Genomic DNA, 14,505 nt, shown 5'->3' with positions numbered 1-14,505 from the left:
TTACTTGAGGCAGTTTTGTTGTGATTTGGAAGTATATAAATGAAATAAATTGAATTTAAATGAACAAGCTGCCCCTGCATCCAACCAAATATTACCATAATTTCTGGACTATAGAGCGCACCTGAATATTAGCCATACCCACCAATTTTAAAAAGAAAAAAAAAGTACATACATAGGCTGCACTTGTCTATAAGCTGCGGGTCTCCACGTTGTAACATGAAATATTTACACAGAAAGATGTAGACTGAAAGGTTTTTTAACTTTTAATTAAATATGTGCCGTAAATGCTTTTTTCCCCTGAAGGTGTTCCACGTAAATATTGATGTGGACATCATCCAGCATGCACACGGTGTCTCTGCTCCACACAGAGGGCTGAGTAATTTTAACTTTTTCTTGAGATTTCATTGTGTGCAGCCAGGATCGCCTGGTGTCTGTGGTAAATGATACGTTAATGAGGCGCTGTGACTTTTTCAACTTGTTGAGCCAAGACAGAGACCCAGTGGGGAAGGATGGGGGTCGAGAGAGAGAAAGCTCCGCTGACTGATCTGATGGTGCAACTCTGGCGCAAACTGCCAGAGAGGGACTTTTCTTCAGCCACTACAATAAATTAAAGTATGATGAATACACTAAAACGAACAGGTAAGACCTTATACGAGGTCTGTTAGAAAAGTATCCGACCTTTTTATTTTTTGCAAAAACCTGATGGATTTGAATCACGTGTGCTTGCATGAGCCAACCTTGAACCTCCGTGCGCATGTGTGAATTTTTTTCACGCCTGCTGCTCCACATGCTGTGACATGCTCACCTCTTCCACAATTTCTCGGATAGTCACACAACTGAAAAGCCACCAAAAGCCATCTGAATCTTTCGAATGGTGGAAGAGGTGGGCATCATTTTTCGGAGTCCAGCATGTCCTGTGAGACTTCAACACGGAGGTGCTTTTGCTCCGCCGTCAGCTTCATGCCATCGTCATGAATTTTGCTGAAACTCTTTTCATGGCCAAATCTTCTGTCACAGTGGAATCTGCCGAAAAAGTGCTGATGTTCATCTCTTCTGCAATTTCTCAGACAGTCACATGACGGTCCAGCATCACCACAGCGTTCACTTTGGAAATGATCTGGTCGTTTCAGCATGTTTGATGGCCGACCGGAGCGTGGCTCGCTCTCCACCATTGTGTGGACGTCTTTAAACCGGTTGTACCGCTCCTTAATCTGTGTGATGCCCATAGGATCGTCACCGAAAGCCGTCTGAATAATCCGAATGGTTTCCACCTGGCTGTCGCCCAGTTTCTGGCAAAATTTGATGCGGCACTGCTCCAGTCGTTCCGCCATTTTCCTTGCAATGAAAATCCGACGAGAGACAACACCCATCCTCACACAAAGGCTGCTTACCAGCAAACGACGCAATCGACAGGCGTGAAAAAATTCACGCATGCACACGAAGGTTCAAGGTTTGCTCATGCAAGCACACATGATTCAAATCCATCAGGTTTTTGCAAAAAATAAAAAGGTCGGATACTTTTCTAACAGACCTCGTATTTACTCTGTGTGTGAATTTACACCACATGAGGACCGCAGGCTTCAGGAAATCAATTGACAGCATAAACTGACGTATTTCGACTTATGAGAAAGCCTGTAAAAATCCATAAATTAGTCGCATCATTGTTTAAGCTGCAGTGTTCAAAGCATGTGAAATAAGTAGCAGTTTATAGTCCAGAAACTGCATGTATTCGTCTGATTCTATGTTGATCTCAGAAAACCCAAAAGAAATTACAACTTTTGCACCAAAATCTTTTTTTCTGTATGAAAGATGTATGTTCTACAATAATTCTACCACAGAAAAAGTACAACTCAATGAACTCACAGAGTGTCCAATATGTTTATGACATTCATGTCCATAATGAGAGTATACAAACTTCAGATACATATGGTATATGTATCCCTATTTCCTTGTTGCAACTCTATAGATACAGACATTTAGATTGACACGTGCAAAAATAATAATCAACCTTAAAACATAGTAGAGGGTGACTGAATGAATGAGCAAATAAAGTGCCAAGCGGCTGAGTGGGAAAGTGAATCACACAAGTGAAGTTAATGAGCACAAACAGACTCTGTTCTAAATCAGAGACGGAGTGGTTTATTGTTTCCCTTGTTGATGCTACTTGTGTGTCATGCCAGAGGTGGGCTGTGAGTTACAGTAAAAGGCAGGAAAAAGTGAACGGGATGTGTGTACGCATACGTCAGAGGTAGAAACAAGCAAGAATGCGCTGGTATGATGGAATGATGGTTCTCCACAGGCTGACAGCCTAATTTCTGCTCCCTTCCTATGTGTGTGTGTGTGTGTGTGTGTGTGTGTGTGTGAGACAGGAAGACAACAATTTAGTCCCATTTGCCATTATAAAGTGCAGCGCAGAGCGCTGGTTTTCTTGTTCTCACAACAGCAGCACCAGCAAACCCCGAGGGACGGAACAAGGGTCACGACAGAGACAAAATACATAGAATCTGGAGGTAAAACCAACAAATAAAGCAGGTGACCTTTGATGAATATCAACATCAAGAGCATCAACAATTACCAATGCAGCATACAGAAATACACACAGGTTCTATTTGTTCTAAGTATATCCCTTTGAAAAAGCAACACTTCCAACTCTGCGTGCACAAAAACATCAACACACTGTAATGCACATAAACAAAAATATAGCCACGATATACCCACACACAGTTCATTTACTGAAAACATCTGGATATAATTACAAACTCAACGTTTGCCTCTGGAGCTTGAGGGGCGGGGTTTGCGTGTGCGCGCATGTATATTAACATTGCGTGTACATGCATTTGATAGTGCAAGAATAAATTTGAGGGTGCAGAGAGATGGCAAAGCAAATACATTAATTGCAGTGCAATTTAATGACGCAGAAACAGCATTTATGTTATTAAGTAAAGAATCAGATGGTGACACACCACAAGGTATTGATTAGGTTAACACAATGTGGCAAAGCGTCACTGTTAAATTTCCGGTAGGATGACTAATAATAACTGACATTAGAAACCCATTTGAGTTTTTCAAAGAAACCTTGGCATTATGAAATGATACACAAATATTGAATGTTTATGAGCGTAATGGTAATTCATTCCATTGCATGAATTAAAAAAATCATTTGTTTTATATAACGCCTAACAATCCTGAAGATGTAGTCTGTACATGAGGCCATGTATTGACTTCTTCATGTACAGACTGCCATCTGCTGTCTTCAATCCAGCGAAACATTGCCACAGAAATTTGTAGAGCTCTTAATCCGACAGTATTTGTACTTCACGTAGAGACGTGCCAGCGAATACGGCAAATGCCTCCAGACAGCTTATGGCGTACACAATTTGTTTTTGAGTTATAAGAATGAGCACCGTGAATAAAACAATCCCAGCCATATTTGTTTTTAAGCTAAGCACCATCGCCGCTCGTGTGACAGTGTGCAGTGGTGGCGAAGTGCAATGGTACAAAAAATATTGAACCAAAATTGCACAGTAAATGGAAGAAAATTTGCACAGCTAATGGAACACAATGGCAAATGGGACAAATGATTCATATCACGACATATCAACCACCAATCAAATTACAAGGAGCTATTCAGGCATTATATAAAATAAAAATGACTTACCCCGACCCCTCCACATGGTAACCTCACAAACATAGGGTTCAATGAACCTGAAGAAAAAAAAATGAAACAAGATTGAAAGAACATGAGGTGAAGAAGGAAATCATGGTGCACAATGGGCATAAGGCTACTAAACCAGAGTATTTAACTTTCTGAATTAATCCAACAGTGAGGGTACAGAGAGGCATATTTTAAGTAGACTGGATGTAACAAAAATTAAAACTTTCAATGCCCTCATAATCATGCATTCTCTCTTCAGGAAGAAAAAAAATAAAGTCTCAGCCTGAAGGATGTTCTTTTAATCATATAAAATGTAAATGAAAGCAAGTTCAGCTTTCAGAAGCAGCTGTTTAAACTTCAATTACAACTTCCTTGTTATGACAGAACATTTATATGTGTCTGTGGAAGGCGAATAAAAATAAAGCTTTTAATGGCAAACAAATACAACTTTAGTTTGAAGGTAATTGCACCACATTGCGTTCAATTACGGACTCCAGTTACATGATGAAACAGATAATTGCACTGATTTTGGTCAGGACTGGTCTAGGAGCATGTGTTGGTGCTGTGCGACTTTGCATCTACCACACTATGGAACTGCCATGGGTCCTGGATGGCAATCATCCAGGCAGACAACTGTTCTATCTTCACTTCTTGAAGATTCCTTTCCATGTGCTGCAGCCAAGTGAAATAAGGGCATCCGATATTTGGGATGTTGGACATGTTGGATTATGTCAGGAGAAACGCACACGTGGCCGAAACGTCGCAGCTGATGATCCCTCCCAATGTAAGTGGTACGCCTCCTCTGAGTCTCCCAAAGTAACTGTTTGTTTGACACAAAGTCATTCCAGCAGTACCCAGAGGCACAGGACCCAAAAGACCTTAAAGCAGCCTTTCACAAAGAGTGGCCTACAGACCAATGATGGTCCATCAGTGATCCCTAGTGGTCAGTCAGTATATTGGTAAAACATCATCTTTGAAATTAATATCACATCCTAACATAAAAGTATTTCTAAAATTTGTAAAGCAGTCATCATAAGGTTGCAATTTGTAATATACTGTTGGAGTGATTGTTTTTGGATATTTGGGGAGTTACGTTTTCAGCAAGACTTTTTCATTTTAACTGGTAAAGTGGTCCTTGGACTGAAAATCTCTACAACTTCAGCACTTTCACAGCACACAGCTACAGTTCGCCTCTGATGGCCAAGTTCAGGAAATCATTGAAAGTCCGGTGTCGCCAACCGAATGGTCCCCCTTAAAAATCGGTTCACCCTGCCTTCACTGCACATGTGTCATTTTGGAGCTCACCGGCATCATTTCTGACTGTCACCAGCAATTCACTGATTATCACCTTGTTTCTGCTTCAAACTTCACTCCAGTCATCATCTGTCTCAGCAACAGATATCTGAAGCTTTTGTACAACAAACATTTCCACATAAATTCAGCATTATTTCATCATAAAAGATAGCGGGCCGATCAGAGCGCCACAGCAGCTGCTGCTGTGCCTATGTCATTTCAGAGCATCAATAATGGCCAGCTGGTTAGTGTGCTTCGTTTATGTGCAGAAGGTTCCCAGTTCAATTCCCACCCCTACCAAATTTCTCCATACAATGCAGAGTTGCATCAGGAAGGGCATCAGGCGTAAAACGTGTGCCAATTAAAACATGCAGATCCATCTCAGATTTGCTGTGGCGACCCCAAACGCAAAGCATGGGAGTAGCCGAAGGGACTTACTTACTAATAATAACCAGCCAATTATTGCCTTGTTTCTGCTTAAAATGGTCTTGTTTGGTCTTTAGAATGATTTAAGAGGTTTTATCTTGTCATCTGATGGTTAATAATCACATTAATCCATTTGATCACTTTGGGTGCACACTCAGACGTGCTGCTGTGGTTCCAAATGACACATGCACAGTGAAGGCAGGGTGGAGCAATTTTTATAGGGGACTGTTCGGTCGGCGACACCGGATCTTAGTCTTGAGCCAGTACAATCCCCAAATGTCCCAATTTGTGATGCACTACTTTAGCAACTTTAAAAAAATAACTTTAATGTTTAGCATTTGCTTTAATTTTGGAAACACTGGAAGACCATTTCAGCCATGTTTCTGTAAATTCCAACAAACAGTGATACCATAAAATGCAGTGTAGTTTATATTCACATCGATTTTAATATAATACCGATGAGGATGCTTTCTTGTTCTCAAGGGTAGACTGACCATCTGGCATACCACAAACCCTAAAACAAATGAGTCTGCTTCATCCTTTTTATTTCTCAGTGTATGCAAACCGACCTGTATAGTGATCCTACACTGGAGTATCTGGTAAAAAGGCTGGACTATAATGGGAATTGAGGTCTCTGTTGGAATTGAAGCCAAGAAAACTGCCGGGGTTTGTGCTTTTGGTTTTTACACATGCACTTACATCCACACAAATTGTGCTGGCAACACCTGCACTTTAAGTGACTAAACAACCTGTGGGACTTTGAGTTTTACAGTTCCAGCCGTCCTTGGCTTTATCATAACACTTCCATGACTTAATTAGATTGCACCCTTTGTAATGACACTGCTAAGTATTAACACATAACTATTTTAACACATGCTGCATATACACTGAATTCACATAATAAGCTGGTGCAAAACTGTAAGAGTGTAATATACATTATTATACCGTAATATGATTTGCTGCATGCTTGAATGACCAAAGACATGGTGCTATTAATCATGTGTATTTACTTATAATTACAGTGGGCTTTCACCACAAGTCTACGCTGGATATTTGACTTGCTGCCCTTCTACCAAGGACACGTCATTTTGCTGTGCACAATTTAGACAGTCTTGTCATGCCACAGAGATTACAGATATAATAACATCCACTTCATACACAGGCAGTTATTCTAATTATTAGAAAACCCAGACACAAAACACATTTCTACAGCAATTATATTATAAACCACCAGTTATTCAGAACTGCAGACTGTGTCAGGTATGCAGAGAACTCCACCTTAGGATGGCACTGTCACCTACCAATCAACTTCTGTGGAGTCATTTGAATACAGATTAAAGACCCATCTGTTCTCTCTGTCATATGACTAATATAGTTGTGTAAAGGTACTGAAGTACATTTCAACCCAATCTTAAACTGATGGTACTACTAATGGAGCTGGACTCATCATAACAAAATTTTGGGACTGTTAGTGAAACATAAGGCTAGCTGCTGGCGATTACATTAGCATCCTGCCCGTTATTTTGTTTTGAGGCTGAGAAATATTGTTCCTATGAGCTGTTTGTCCCGGCTGATTGATTTATGCTCTGTCTTTTTGTTTGAGGTGCTGTCGAAGAAGCTGCTGAATTGAATGACATCACTGATGGCTGTGGCGGGGAGGATGAGGATTACCAATTTATCAACATCAATCTCCTTTATCTGAGTGTGGAGCGGGGGGAGTTGCCTCTTATCACACTCCTTGTCTGGAGTGAAGAAATGTGCCCAATTATAAGATTATAATATGTATATGTCGCAGACATGAACAAGTGAAGCTTTTTGTGCCATTTCCGGTTTGTGGCTTTGTCTACCATCAGTTTGTGACTTTTTACAGCGTTTTTACGACAATGTTGTCTGGTTTGGTTGGTTTTTCCTCACTGTGCAGATTTTTGTGCCATTTCCAGAGTGTTTTGTGCCATTTCCGATTTGTGCCTCCGTCTACCATAGAAGCTTGTATTATACATTTGTTATTTGTGTCAGGTATTTTGTCTGACACGTTTGGCTGCTTGGGATATTCTGATGTGGCTACGTTTTAAGTTAAAATTAAAATACACTGCAGATTTTTTTTTTTTTTATTGAAAAGACCTGTCTGCAGTTGGGAGTCCCCCCCCCCCCCCCCCCCAACTGCAGCAGATTTTCTGTGTTCAATTAATGATTCCACCACTTGACTCAATCCACACATAGCTGAGATTGATAAATTGCTCAAGGTTTAGCTCATCCCAACCCTGACTAGAGTTAAAATATTCTATACTTAAAAAAAGCTTGGTGACTTCTGCTCTGAAAGCATGAGAGTTGATAATAATGTTAACACTGCAGTGACAAGTGCAGCTTCATATCATCGCAGTTGTACTTCTCATGCAGTGTTTTGACTGTGCAGTTTCATTTCAACCTCAGCACGCATGTTGAGGGAAACTACTTAGATAAAGGTAGAAAGACATGAATAATGGCCTTACGCCACTGTAGTCAGTGGAACCAGAACCTATTGCATCTATCAAACAGGGTAGAGACCAATGGACTATTTACAGTGCATCCAGAAACTATTCACAGCGCTTTACTTTTCCACATTTTGATATGTTACACAGCCTTATTCCAAAATAGATTAAATTCATTATTTTCAATCAAAATTCTGCACACAATACCCCATAATGACAATGTGAAAAATATATGATATGTATATGAGAGGAGATATTCAACAATCATGGGAGAACTGCGGCTCTGAGAGGCTCCTGGAGGCAAAATATTTGGCTAACGAGGCTCATCTCTGAGTGTGGCGCTAATTTCAAGATGTTCAAAATTTAGCAACAACAGCGTGGGGCAGTATGTCTATGGGTTACTAGGATGACCCTGTTAAAAGCCCATTATCCAAGCACTTGGAAGCCCTCTTGCGCACTACAACTGCACTTGCTTTGTGCGCTGGACGCTGTATATAAAATAACTATTTTGTAGCAGTTTTGTAGCAGACAGTCATTTTCTGTCAGAGCTTGGCAGTTGAAAACACCTCTAATCGCTTCTGGAATCACAGAGGACTGTTTCATCTGGACCATTTTTTCCCCTCTCTGTCGTGCACTGAGGTGGAGGACGTATTTGGAACAGGTTAAAGGTAATTATTTGTAATGTTTTTTATTGTAAAAGCTTGGTAAAACAGTTGCTTGTTCATTTCTTCTATATAAGCAGCTGTAAAAGTATGTTTATGATAGATTTAACATCTTGTTAATGGGTCAGATGAGCTCCGCTGTGTATGCGCACTGACGCAATGACTCTTGCTCAAGCCAGCTTGCAAAAGAGTGATTTTGCAGTGAATAACGGAAAAACACAAAATTAAAAGTTGGATCACAGTGTCAAAATGACTGTGTGTTTAAAGCCGCGGAGGAAATAAAGCCAGCAAAGCTATGGAAAAAATGAGTGCAGAGGCGACTGTCCAGGAACTCAGAATGCCAGCGTGCAAAAGAGCGATTTTGCAAACATTAACAGACAAACACAAAGTTAAAAGTTGTATCACGTTGTCAAAATGACTGTAAGCCACGGAAGAAATAAAGCCAGCGAGAGGAAGCACAGAGGCGACTATCCACGAACCTGTGGTTCGGTTCTAGCTGGTATGGTGCATTTAATGACTCTGGAACACAGGTGAACAGGAGCCTGGCGCATGGCCTACACCGGCCGGACTGTGCAGAAGTGTCTTTTTTTGGACTGTGTTTAAAAAATGTGACATCTTGAATGGATGCTGCGAATTGAAAACCCCCACTTTAAAGGGATCAAGTGTGGGAGGGCTGGAGGTTTGGAGTAAAGCCATGCCTAAACATGCATCAATGTCATGTTACATGGCGCTACATGGATATGTGGCTTGACGTGGATCCTATGCGGTGACACGAGCCATTCGAGTCTGGACTGGGCTCAAATGACAGGTCGGTTGTGGCTCACTAGAGGTTGATACCTGGCACATGTGAGGTACACATAGAGGTGCCTTAGTAGTGGATATGTGATAGCTTAAAACATGGATCACTCTGAATAATCACTGACACACCCATGCGTGGCTCATTATTCATGGCTTAAGTATTCAAAGCCTTTGCCATGCAGCTCAGAATTGAGCTTAAGTGCATCTTGTTTCCACTGATCATCCTTGAGATGTTTCTACAGCTTAATTGGAGTCCACCTGGGGTAAATTCAGTTGACTGGACATGATCTGGAAAGACACACACCTGTCTACATATAAGGTCCCACAGTTGACAGGGCATGTCAGAGCACAAACCAAGCATGAAGTCAAAGGAATTGTCTGTACACTTCAGAGATAAGATTGTTTCAAGGCACAAATCTGGGGACGGGTACAGAAATATTTCTGCTGCTTTGAAGATCCCAATGAGCACAGTGGCCTCCACCATCTGTAAACGAAAGAAGTTCAGATCCACCACAACTCTTCCTAGAGCTGGCCGCCCATCTGAACTGAGCAATTGGGGGAGAAGGGCCTTAGTCAGGGACGTGACCAAGAACCTGATGGTCACACCGTCAGAACTCCACCATTCCTCTGTGGAGAGAGGAGAACCTTCCAGAAAGACAACCATCTCTGCAGCAATCCATCAATCAGGCCTGTATGGTAGAGTGGCCAGACAGAAGCCACTCCATAGGGCCCTGTCCCACTGGCGTTTAGGAGGATTTGCGTATGGATTGCGCACACAATTGGCCCATATTCGCCAAACATCCACAATATCCGTGTGACATGCCTGTATGAGTCGGCCGTCATCTGAACACGCCCGTGATCATGCGCAGAGGCACGCATGTCCGCAGCCAGGATTTTTGAGCTGTTCAAAAATCTGGATTTGGATAATATCCGCCTTACATACTCCATATATACTCAATTCATACACAATACATACTCACGCTATGCGCTGTATATCTGCCGTTAACCACTGATATCCGCAACTGACGGGGATTTGCGGCTTGACAGCGGACCAGGACAGTCTGCTAAACAGATCTATATCATGCCCATCATGTCCACATCACAAACTAAAACATGCTGTAGCGAATGTATACAAATTGGCCACGAATAAAGTGTTTTTATTACATCTGCTTTGCAGCTGATTTGCGGACAATCTGTGAATGCATAACAAACACGTCACGTAAACCCAAAGATTATTATATTATATGTATTATATGTGGCAGAAAGCGTCATACCTGCCAGTCAGTGCCGGTCTGGCTGTGTAAATCCACAAAGATATAGCTGCTGCAATCCAGGACTTTTATTTAACACCAACAAAAGGAAGAGTTGCTGTTTACCCACAACTCACTCCAAAAAAAAAAAAAAACACCGTCTCACACCCTGAGCGGCTTCCCCCCTCCCGCTCCCCAAACTCATGAACAGTTAACCCTGTGATCAACTTGTCCAAATCCAGCAAATGCTCCAGAAGCTGTACTGTTGGTGTGAATAGTGATGCAGACAGCCCGAGTGCGCTTCTTTTATGACCGCAATGCAGAGGCCGTGCACGTGTTGCACGTGCATGATGTATTCATAATACACCCGTAATACTGCCGTGATAATCTCAATGTGTCGGAACAGTTTCCTCACTACATGCGTTATATAACCGTGATTGTTCATCATATATTCGCTATATATTATTAATATATCCGTAATTCACACTGGGACATTTGTCATTTTTGGCCCTTTTTGTTGCGGACAACAACGAACGCCCACAATTTGTATACTCAATTCATGCGCAATTAATCCTCTCCCCAGTGGGACAGGGCCCTTAGTAAAAGGCATATGGCAGCCCACCTGGAGTTTGCCAAAAGGCGAATTCTCTGGTCTGATCAGACAAAGATTGAACTCTTTGGTGTGAATGCCAGGCATCATGCTTGGAGGAAACAGGCACCATCCCTACAGTGAAGCATGGTGGTGGCAGCATCCTGCTCTGGGGATGTTTTTCAGCAGCAGGAACTGGGAGACTAGTCAGGATTGAGGGAAAAATGAATGCAGCAATGTACAGAGACATCCTGGATGAAAACCTGCTACAGAGTGCTCTTGACCTCAGACTGGGGCGACGGTTCATTTTTCAGCAAGATAATGACCCTAAGGCATACAGCCAAAGGAGTGGCTTCAGAATAACTCTATGAGTGTCCTTGAGTGGCCCAGTCAGAGCCCGCACGCACACACACTGTTGCGCGGCATCTCCGCGACACAAAGACGCAAAACGGAATAATATTACAATTATTTTATTTTTTCTTTGTCAATCATGGGATAATTTCTCTTGCATTCAGACAGAATCGCCCATTGTCTGTGGTAACTGAGCTGTTAACAAAGAGCAGCGACTGTTTTAACTTGTTGACCAAACTGCAGTTTGTGGAGGCAAGCGGAGGTTCTGAACGCCCCACGGACATTCCGCAAATGGATTACACACCTGTTGTGGAGTGAGCCAGTCTGCCATTGGCCTGGACAGCCACACCAAGGGCTGAGTTCTGACAGAGGAACTGGCGCAAAGTGCTGAACTCACAGAGGAACTTTTTTCAGCCACACGAGGAATTAAAGTATTTTCAGTTGTTTTCCAAACTCAGGAGGCTTTGTGTGGATTATTTTTCTTCAAGCTCGTATGATGATGAATTCCACTGAAATGAACAGGTAAGACTCTTTATTTACTGTGTGTGTGAATTTACTCCGCATGATGGACAGTGGACAGTATTGATGGACGTATCTGACTTATGAGTAAATTCTATGAAAGCCTGTAAAAATCCATAAATTAGCCGCATTATTGTTAAAGCCGCAGTGTTCAAAACGTATGAAATAAGTAGCGGTTTATAGTCCGGAATTTTTGGAGAGTGAGCGTGAAAATCCCACATTGAGAGGTTGACATCACGCTGCTGTAAAGCGGTATTGGGTCATGAAGTATCGGAGACATTTTATGATTACAAGCACGAGTAAATAAATACGGGATTGGGCCGATACCTGATACTGATATCGGCATTGGTGCATCCCAACTGCAGACCTGACAGAATTCATCAGTCCGTCCATCCTCCAACATCCCAGACAGCAGATTCAAATCTGGACATTTTCTGTGTGCATGTGACCCCAAACTCAGAATTAACATATTCACACTCCGGACAAAACAGCAGAATTGTGTCTCAACAGTGTTTCACACAGGCCAAAAAAAAAAAAAAAAAAAAAACAGGGATGGGGGGAGAGAATAAATTTGATCCAATGTGAACACTGTCACAGTACAAATATAAAACTTCAGTTATTCATAAATTCTTTACATGGAATACTGTACTATTTTAGCTACTAGCTTCAGAAAAGCTTGTCGATGACAAAAATTAATTTTAGAAAATTGAACACAACTGAAAACAGATTAAACATTCAATAAAGGCTTTCATAAAAGCCAAGAAATGTTTCTATGTCAATACTTAAAAAATGTAGCATAACTGTAAACAGATTTCCCCAAAAGTCAGCTGTCCTCCTTATATAGTACACATGACCACATCTAGAACCCATGGTTCCCCAGGGGTCAAAGTCCTAGTCACCTTTAAAGTAAATAACATCTGATATTTGGTTCCATACTGCTTGCTGGCAATACCTGTGTTGAGCCTGGGACTGGCTGAATCAATATGCTGCCAGAACAACATCGAGAGAAAAATACCTTCTGTTTGTCCTGGGTAGCGGTTTGGCTCGAGTTATATTTGTCTGGTTTTGCCTAGAATTATATGTCACTTTGTGTTATTTAGTGGTGTTTAACTGTAGAGATCTTATTCTGACATTTTTCCTGTGTTGGTTTTGATTTCTGGGTTGTTGACCTCTGTGTTCGTGTGGCCACATACTTCCAGGTTTAATTGCTCTTCATTCTTTATGAACACCATTATAACATCTCCTAGTCACCAGATTATATTAGAGTCCCACTTTTTCTTTATCGCTCCATGTTAGTCTTAGTGTTCCTGTTAGTGTCCGAGTTACTGGATTTTTCTGTTGTTCTGGACTTCTGCTTTTGCTCTGGTTACTGTATTTTTGACTCTACGATTTAGAAACGTGCTGCCATTTGGACTCTGTGGTATGAGAATATCTGTTTTTTGATCTCATTTTGTATTTTGGAAAATTCTGCTGCTCATTCCCTTGCTTCCTGCTATGGAGAACTCTGCTTTCTGAATTCAGTCTAGCTTTGGATTGCCCTTCTGTGTTTTATTCCCCTCAAAGAAGCTGAGGTGATTCTTGGACTGATTACTGTCCACCTGAACCCAGCCTAGGTTACAGACCATGCTTTCTGACTGCTGTAAGCTGCTGTGCTATTTATTATTTTTGTGAACAAGAAAACTCGTTCAAACCAGCCCTTGTGGTTTCTGGGTTGTGGTCCTTGAGTAGATCCCTTACAAAGTTGAATGAACATGTCAGCAGATGCTCAGAATGAAAACTGATATGAGGTCTGAACTGATGTTACGACATCCTTGATATACACATTGATGGTTGTCACAATATTGGCGGTCTTTGAAAAATAAAATGAATTGTGTCACTGCCAACCGTGTTAATATTACTGCAGCTAATCAATCAGATTGATCATAAGCAATTGACGAGCATGTGGATACCACAATGACTATTAGCCATCAACACTGTAGGTGTCAGAGATGGGAAAAATTAAAAAGAGTGTGTTTATCTCTTACAATCTAGCTTCTGCCGCAGTGGGTTGGTGCCATACAGCAGAACATGGCCCTCAGAGTGGACAGTCTGCAGCTCTTCCAGCGAGGCCTTCCTACCACGGATACACTGAAGAAGGAGAAAAAGAAACAATCAGGGCACAGCGGGCTAGTACTGGAAGAACGATTGCACAATGCCAAGTGCTATGTTTCTGGGACTGATGTCTGTATGCTAACAGTGTTGCCGAAACATAAAAGACACACATAACCAAAGTAAACGCTGTGCAGCTGATATCAGGCTGAGATAGTTTTAATCACTCTAAAAGAGAACTTGAGAGGAAGTGTCAAGTACGGTGCAGGAAGAACTGCTGAGGTCCATGGTTAAATGCTACACAGCTCAGGCCAGTGTGTGAGAACAAAGACAGCAAAAACACACAGACACATCAAAGCAATGTCCCTGTGAACAATAAGAACCAGAAATAAATCTGGATCATTGT

General features: G+C 41.6%; 1 protein-coding gene across 2 annotated transcripts in view; it reads right to left on the bottom strand.

Moving 5' to 3' along the window:
• Window positions 1-14,505, bottom strand: part of hdac4 (histone deacetylase 4) — a 437,614-nt gene that overhangs the window by 80,425 nt on the left and 342,684 nt on the right. For both annotated transcript variants that reach the window (XM_034186647.1, XM_034186648.1), the window contains 2 exons: window positions 14,036-14,138; window positions 3,659-3,705 (listed from right to left, as the gene is read on the bottom strand). In XM_034186647.1, coding sequence (XP_034042538.1) covers window positions 3,659-3,705; window positions 14,036-14,138 — 150 coding nt within the window. The remainder of the gene's footprint in view (window positions 1-3,658; window positions 3,706-14,035; window positions 14,139-14,505) is intronic.

The sequence above is a fragment of the Thalassophryne amazonica genome, chromosome 14, assembly GCF_902500255.1.
Source record: "Thalassophryne amazonica chromosome 14, fThaAma1.1, whole genome shotgun sequence".
Taxonomy (NCBI): Eukaryota; Metazoa; Chordata; class Actinopteri; order Batrachoidiformes; family Batrachoididae; genus Thalassophryne; species Thalassophryne amazonica.
The sequence above is the reverse complement of the archived record's forward strand: the minus strand, read 5'-3'. Positions and strand labels throughout refer to the sequence as shown.